Genomic DNA, 8,767 nt, shown 5'->3' with positions numbered 1-8,767 from the left:
ACACATATATGCTACAAGTGAGCTCTTTAACGGGTCCCTACACCTCTCCACAAAAGTCGTACCACTTAACACAAACAAACAATAAGCTCCTTTCACTTGCAAATCTACTATTGTAACTCCTACTAGAAATCTCCTAACATGTGTATTTTCTCATCAACAATATCTCTTCCACAAGCCAACATTTCTACCAACATTAGCCTTCAGTTAACAGGCACCTCTACATATTGCATTATATCATGTTGTGTCTCTTTTCTCTTCTCATATCATATACAACCTCAACACAAAACAAATTTTGACAATTAGTTTCCACATAGCAAATTTTAATGGCAATAATACTTGTAATCCTTAATTTAAATCTCCTTTTACACTACCCCTTGTAGTGCTTAAATTTCAAGCATTTCAATGAATTCTTCCACACCTTCTACTATGTATGGTGTCACAATGACATAGTTCTCATCGATGACATCTTGGGTTCATCAACAACTATTTTACTTTGATGTGTGTTGTCACATCAAAAACCTTGTGACAAATCTTGTGTCATAAACAACTAAGAAGAGCCGTACATAAACTATATTGATGTGTAATATCACATCAATATACTATATTGATGTGTAATATCACATCAAAAACCTTCTACTATTTTCCATGTGTGTTTTCACATCAAAAACCTTGTGACAAATCTTGGTAAAGGGCCAAAAAGAGCCATCCATAACCTATACTTTTGAATGTGATTGAAATACCAAAATATATGAAAATGTGGATTCAAAGGCTCTATGCAATGGGGAGTGTGCACAACCATGTTAAGGTGCCACATGAGTATCCTGCCTTAGTATACCATTACCTATATTTGCTACATGTGGTCAATTAAGTAGCTTGATTCAGCAAAGGGTTTGGATAGCACCTCTGACCTCCCCATAATCGTCTTGAGTTTGAGGTGTAGGGTCATGGAGATAGTGGTTTTAGGAATGCATCCCCGAGGGTAGGTGTTAGCACTTAACATGTGTTAGTAGTGTAAGGCAAGGATTCTCACATGTGTTAGTGTAAGGCAAGGGTTCTCACGAGTTTATGATTTCATGGAAGACATGTGTGTTCTCCTTCATTGTGATTGAGGGAAGACATGTGTGTTCTCCTTCATTGTGATTAAGGGAAGGCAATTATGTGTATAATGTTTAAGGTTATTTGTTGGTGACATTGTAAATGGTAAAAAAGATAGAGGAAATTTAGGTGATTGAGAGAATAATGTGGAGATTTGATGGAGAGAAATTAGTGGATCTAGATTCTCTCAATGAGTGTAATCTTAAGCTCATTTGTGAGTGGAATTTGAGTCTTGTTCATGCTAGCATTGAGTCTCTTAAATTACAATTAGGTATCTTATACTATTAAACATGGAATCAAGTGTATTTTTGACCCTCCTTAGATCCTAGTTTTCAAGTCTACCTTCATAGTGTTGAAGCTTCTCACTTCTACTACGAACCCATGTGTCAAATACCCAATGTTTCTCACTTCTACAAAGCCATGTGTCAAATTTTCTCCCATTCCTTGTGTTTCTCCTAACATTGAGGAGTGAAAGTGTGTTTCAACTCCATAGATACTAAACTAGATTAAAACATAACAGGTCATGGTACACACCAATAAGGTAGATTTTATAACTTTAATTAATTGGAGTTATTTTTATTTATAGTAGTTATACACCAATAAAGCAGAGTTTATAGGTTATTTTTATTTATAGGAATTGCTTAACTAACTCATGTTATACACCAATAAGGCAAAGTTTATAAGTTATTTTTTATTTATAGGAATTGCATAACTAACTCATGTTATACACCAACAAGTTAGATTTTATAAGTTATTTTTTATTTATAGGAATTGCGCAACCAACTTATGTTATACACCAACAAGTTAGATTTTATAAGTTATATCAATTTATAGTTATTTTTTATTTATAGGAATTGCTTCACCAAGATGTAAGTTGCAACAATTTGATCAAAGAACAACCCCATATTATGAGTTGCCCAACATGCTACCTCCATGGTGTTAAGACAATAGGGATTTCCTAACCAAGATGTGAGGTGCTACTACATTGTTCTTAAAACTTCTCTACGCAACAAATTTCCCAACATGCTACATCCACACTTAACATTCCTTCATTCTATTGGACATTTTTTATCGCATGTCCTTGAACTTTATGCAAGACAAACAAATGTCATATGTTACAAAGTTTTGAGGCATGTGTTTCTCAACCCTTACTCCACCATACCACATCAATCAAAACAAAACAAATGTGTATTCTCAAAAAAAAAATCCACATCAATCAAAACAAAACAAATGTGTATTCTCATTTTTTTTAAAGGTTCATAATATTTAGGACGATAGTTCCAAATATTGTTGAGTTACTACGTTTGTATACATTATCGTGGTGATAATATAGGTAATATAAGCTTAATCCATATTGTATTAAACAAGCAAAGCATGTGATTTTCAACACTTCACCTTGAGACACATGACCCACTTATATTAGCTATTGTCAAAACATGTATTTGATATCTTATTTAACACGCTCATTGAGAGAAGGCACATGAAGTTGTGGACCCCTAGAAATTGTTCTTTTCCCCTTCAATTAGGCATAGATTCTTCACTTGTGTAGCAACAATGCCAAAACTCTTTTTTTTGAGTAGTAGTCACCTTTATTTGCTTCTTTAAAGTTCAAAGCAAAAGAAACCTTTAAAATTTTATATATTTAAAGGACTTGAAAGTTGCAATAATTGAGCACCTTGACCTATCACAACTCTAGGAGTGTCTCCCAAGAAAGTACATTGAATTTTATATTGATCATGACTCATTAGCATGGTATAAAGGATCATGTGCTATGTATGGCCATGGTATAAAGGATCATGACTCATTAGCATTGGGCACGATGGCCTTAATTAAGTGTGATAGCATCAATAAGTGTTTTGAGAAAATGCTACAAAAAGTGGAAGTTTAAATACCGAAGCGGTCCACGTGGCGAGATGAGGGGTGTCAGAAAATCTGATATATAAAAGAAAGATTTGAAAAAAAAATTAGGACCCACGGTACACATTATATTTTTATATATTAATATTTATATATCATCTATTCGTACGGAGAGCTCAACGGACGCGACATCAAAACTAAATACGATTAAGAAAGCGAACAGCTCACGCTGAACGTCAAAAATGATTTTTCTAATGATCGTTTTCTCAGAGAAAACAACCAAGCCGACCACCTTTACTCGAATATCTGGCCGGTGATTGCGTAAGAGTTCGACACGTGGCGCGCCAACTTGCGTAAAGACAAGTTTTTATAGCTGGCAGACGCTTTCGACACGTGTACGAAGTTTGAGCCGTTGGCTTTCAAGCCCACTACGTGGCGAGCTCGCGTTGGCTATTGTGCTCACCAAAAGATTGTGGGCCCTTAGATTGTAGCACGTCACCACACTTTGATACGGTTTTTCTGCCATTAGGATCACTGGATCAGATGCGTTTTCTGATTGGTTGTTTTTTATCCCACGTGGTAGGTAGACAGGACTGGATGCGGCCCACATGGCCCCACCAATCGTTTTCCAAATTGCAATTTGCAATAAAATTTCTCCAACTTGTGTGCGTATATATATATGACTATTTTTTTTTTCGAACTTCTTCATGTTTGAAAGAAAATCATCTTCTACCAATCAAGCTCGTTGCTTGCAGCAGATAAATACGTTTTCAAAAAAATTATTACTTATAGTTTTTTTTGTCAATAATTTTAAAGGACAATCCGATCACGAAAAAAGATTCCGATTCCAGAAAATAAACAATCAATTATTAAAAAGTTTGCTATAATTACCTTTGCAAGAGCCAGTTGGCGGAATGACAAAGGGGCACCCACCCAAAGCAAGTTGCCAAATTGCAAGATATGGGCCCCATAGTCCACGTCTCTTTTTTAACTTTTTACGACTAAATTTCTGTTTTTAGCAAATAATCAGAGATTTTATCGCGTTGGCGCGCCGCAGGGTAGCCACGTGGCACGCAGACTGGTGTGACGGGCGACGATTGGCGGACACGTATGTATTTGGAAAAAGTGGACGATCGTGGCCTACCGCACATGCCGCTCGTAGCAGGCGAGGCACTCGCACGTGTCCTTCTTCTTCTTCATCTTGCTCGATTTTTGCAGCTTTCTGTCTGTTTTGAATACAGTTTTTGCTTTTGCGACTAATGACCTATCCACCTTAAGGTCCACTTGCACCTGTGCGCAGGTGCCCGCCATGCTTGACAGCTCCCTTGAGTCTCTTCTCCTCCGACACAGTTAGCCACCCCCTCCGGCGCAGCCCTTCCCGCCTTCCCATTCCACCGCCATGGGTGAGTGCCGGAACTTCTTCGACGACACAAACTCGAATTTGTGCCGATCGAGCTCTTCCGCGGAGACAATTCCTGCGGCTACGCATAACGCAGGGGAAAAAGAGCATGAAGACCACTGCCTTGAGCTTACTTTGGGCCTCTCCTCGGCTTTCAACCCTAAACAGCACGACATGATAAGACCTGTGCCTGTTTACCGTCACTTAGATAGGCAACGCAGTGGGAATTTCGCCTCATCAGCCTCTGCGGCTGCAATGGCGGAGCCGGCTCCGGCACTCGGAGGACAGGGTGATGCGACTACGGCAGGCAAAGCCCTTTTCTCGGCCAGTGACTCCGCATTTTCGCTTCCCCTCCCCTCACGCGACCAGGTCTGGCAAGCTCTGCAGAAAAATGGTGCTGTATTTGGCCAAGATACGCGGCAATCAGATGGCTCAAAACCCTTCCAAGATGAAGCTTCGTCTATGTGGAGCCGTAGATCAGCGTCTATGCAGGTTATGATGCCTGCCAAGGGCATGCACGAAGTAGCAACCCAGCCCATTAGGCGATCTTACAGCAATGTGGTCCTTAATCATCCCTTTTCTCGCCAGGTTTCTAGTTTAGAGTCTCTTCTGGAGAGGAGCCCGGAACCGCCCACAGCTTCGTTGCAGCATCATCAGCAGGAAGTTCTAGAATTGCAAAGAAAGAAGGAGATGCAGGCTCAAAGAAGGCAAGAAGCCCGCAAGAGGAGAAAGTCCCTCATAGAAGAGAAACAGCAAAAAAAGGCCAGGCAAAACAGCGGCCTTCAACGCCTCGGTAGCAAGCAGTGTGTCTCACCCAATGAGAAATTCTCTCTTGTGGGCGCACCTTCTGTTGATGGTGACGATATGCCAGAAGCACATCACAAGCCTCTTGATGAAAGTATGTCTGCCAAGCAAGGAGATGATAAGAAGGCGAGAAGAAGCAGAAACACCAAACAAGGTGCACATGCTGAAGAGGCCATCCAGGAAACCCATCCCTTGCACGTGGAAGATGGTAATGTTAACATGTTGGCTCAGTCAACTACTGACCTTGAGCATTCCAGCCATGACAGCATACATATTAAGGGGGCCAAATTAAAAATGCCCACCAGTGAGTATGATCATGCCTGCCATGGCAGCATGCATGCTAACGGGGGCAAATCAAGCATGCCCTCTTATGAGCATGATCACAGCAGCATGCAGAAGATGATGCCAAGTGAGTTTGAACATATGTATCATGGCAGCCTGCCTATGGAAGGTGGTAAATTGATAACACCGACTAATGAGTATGCTCAAGCTAGCCATGGCAGCATGCAGAAGATGATGGCTCCTCATGGTGTATCAGATCCTGTTAACATGAATGTGAATGTCCAGGCGGCAAAGTATGTGAATGAAGGTGCAGGGTTCAAATCTTTCCCCAGCAGCTGCAGCGAAACTGAGAGTGTGGAAACCAAAGAAGAAAACATCACTGGGCAAATTGACCCTTCAGAGCTTGAATCTTCAAGCCAGAAGAGTGCAACAGAGAGTAACCCTGGCTATGGCGTTGCGGCAATGGCACCCTCTGTGTTCCCCTCAATGGCAATGGTAAGCAGCTCCATGTCATACCCACCTCCTTTTCCTGTCTTGCCAATCCCATTCTCATATCCTGTACCGGGTGCTGCACTTGCCACCATGCCCATGCAAGTAAACTTCTCTTCACCCTGCTTCATGCAATACCCTACTACAACCGTTGGCGAAAATGGTAATGGTAACCCCACCTCCTCGTCCCTTCAAACCCCTAATCCAGTCCCCCTTCCTGTCAGTTCAAGTTTGTCGATGCCCACACCAGATGGTATACGACCTTGGTATTCTTCTACAACCCGTGCTGGGATAATTCCTCAGTCATTCGTCTTGAACAGCACTACAAGCAAAGATTGTGTTGGGGAAAACCCTGAAGGTCAGTTCATATTCCTTTGTTATTTCCTTTCATGCCAAAGATTTTCTAGTTTGCAAGACCCCCTTTTCTCATGGAGTTTATCTTTGACCATGCCTTGAAGCTTGTCAAGGTTCTTAAAAGAGTTAATGCCTTGTTTTTGTGGTATATTTATGATGTTTTTGGGATGGATTCCAGGGAACTGGAGAGATGGTGCTGAGAAGTCAGCATTCTCTCGGTTACGGAGAACAGCATCTTACACAAACCAAGTGATAGCAGATCCTCAACCCTCTGTTATGCAACTAGAATCTCAAATTTCTGTCTCAGCTCCACAGTTGAGCTCAGCAAGTGGGATGGTGTCTGATAATTCAACTGACAATGCACGAAAAGAAAAGTCAGCCAGCAGTAGAAACTTGCTTATTGAAAGGCAGGGGAGCAGGCCTCTTGCTGGAAGAATAGTACCCCGTAACTCGGGTGTGCTGGATCAATCTATCCCTTGCCTTGATGTGAGACAGGATATGCCAGCAGACTCGGGTGCCTTGAGACTGGGTAAAATAGAAGCCAAGCAGGAGGAAGAAAGCTCTGAGAGTCAGCTGGCAAGTGAACATTCAGGTCCGGGGGTGCCCCATGTGCTGTCAGGAGTGATCAATAAGCAGAGGAGTGGATCCTTCCCCGATCTTCCATGGGTGACAACAACTGGCTCAGGACCTAATGGCAAGACCATCAGTGGAGTGATGTATTTAGCCAATGGGCGAATGGTCAGACTAGTCTGCAGTTGTCATGGCAAGCACATGTCACCAGCTGAGTTTGTAGAGCATTCGGGGAGTACTGATCTCTCAAACCCTGAAAGAAACATAGTTGTAAACCCTTTCCCCTTTCTTAATCAACTGGCCTCAACCCCAGTTTAAGCCATTGTCATTGGGAGTCCAAAAGTACCGTACGATTATAGCACAAAGCTACCTAGGGATGGCCATTTCATGGCATTGATGAGCTTTGTTTTTTCTTCCTGCGGGAATGCTGGACACCTTTTTTCGGAGACCTGCTAATGGTGGTCTCTGCAAACATGTTGCTGTCAAAAACAGACATGTTCCTTTACAGTATGATAGCAATATGTAATTAACTTCCAGTATCTCAAGAAAATGAGAGCTTTGGCATGAGCTCTCTTGGAAAGTTTGCAAGCTTCACTAAATTGAGTTACATCCACATGCCATGCATGTTTCAGATGTGCAATACACTCTGCCAAAGTGGATTGGTATGATCCACCTGATTCCTGAATGCTTGCATGCAGTACACATTGAAATCGTGTCGGCGGCGAACATCAGCTTATCCTTTTGGCTCCAGTACTTAAGACGGGGTTGGTGCTGTCCCCAAAGGGGTCCTTCCAACTCAACTGTAACTGTTACTGAATTTTGCATCTACAGTTGATAGTATCTCAGTGCCTAAATGGATGCCCCTGATAGTGATATTGTCATTATCTTCTTTGACAATTGGAACACATGGCATCTTTTCCACCACATTTTGTGTATTTTGGTTTTTTATTAGTGTCATGTGGCATTGCTCATGTCAAACATGTATTTTGTGCCCGTGCCAGTATGTGTGTACAATTGAGTTTTCTTTTGGATGATTACCTCAAGTTTTATTATCATTTGTCGTGTGTTTTTCTAGGTCATAATTTGACAAAACATTTGCCTATTGAAGTATTATGTTATGATTCAGTTAAAGAAGCCTTAAACAATATTCACCTACATGCAATGAGAAGATCAGAAAAGTGGAATGGATTGCAAGGTAATTTGACAGAAACCTTCAGGAAATTAAATGCCCATGTGGACAATGGGAAGGTCATGCATGTGCATCAAGAAGGATATCTTAGGTCTACAAGAGGATGCTGTGAAAATGGAGATTAAGTCTTTGAAGGAGACCCATGCACAGGAGATGGCTGCCCAAAGAACACATTTGATTGGAGTAATTTAAGCCATAAGAGTGGAATTGGATGCCTCTGAGGAAAGGGTGAGGCCGAATGTACATACTTTAAATATAAAATTGGGGATGTCTGATGGGAGTTAAAAGAGCTTAAGACCTCTATGCAGGTGAAGGGTTTGGAGGAAAGTGAAGGCTGCCATGGAAATGGATGTGAAATAGTTGAAAGCTAAGAATGTGAAACCATAGTTATCAATACGCTTGAACGTATTCAATACCTCCCTTTGTAGATGCATGGCGAGTTGGGAACAAGCTCTTCTCATTAAGTTTAGAGACCCGGAATCATGGGATTCCCAATAGGCCATGGAATAGCAAAATGAATTGTAATAGAACTCATAGTGTGATCCCGGACATGTTCATAGGGAGAGATATCTATTACAAGATAAAGGAAGAGTGCCCACCCTTTTACGTGGAGAAAGGAGAGGGAGAATTTTTTATTAAAAGGAGAAAGGAGAAGAGAAGACAAGTGTTTGGGGGTTTTCTTTCCCACACGCCTAGATGCATTGGGGCTCACAATTAGTTGTCACCAT

At 41.5% G+C, this 8,767-nt stretch overlaps 1 protein-coding gene across 1 annotated transcript; it reads left to right on the top strand.

Moving 5' to 3' along the window:
• The first annotated feature begins 4,094 nt into the window (after nucleotides 1–4,094).
• On the top strand, nucleotides 4,095–7,828 carry LOC147605567 (uncharacterized). Its single transcript, XM_086793496.1, has 2 exons — nucleotides 4,095–6,284; nucleotides 6,459–7,828. The coding sequence occupies exons 1-2, from the start codon at nucleotides 4,352–4,354 to the stop codon at nucleotides 7,166–7,168; spliced, it is 2,643 nt and encodes an 880-aa protein (XP_086649622.1). The 5' UTR covers nucleotides 4,095–4,351; the 3' UTR covers nucleotides 7,169–7,828.
• The last annotated feature ends 939 nt before the right edge of the window (nucleotides 7,829–8,767 follow it).

The sequence above is a fragment of the Cibotium barometz genome, chromosome 59 (assembly GCF_041138505.1).
Source record: "Cibotium barometz isolate CiBa-2024 chromosome 59, ASM4113850v1, whole genome shotgun sequence".
NCBI lineage: Eukaryota > Viridiplantae > Streptophyta > Polypodiopsida > Cyatheales > Cibotiaceae > Cibotium > Cibotium barometz.
This window is presented reverse-complemented; position numbering and strand designations above follow the sequence as displayed.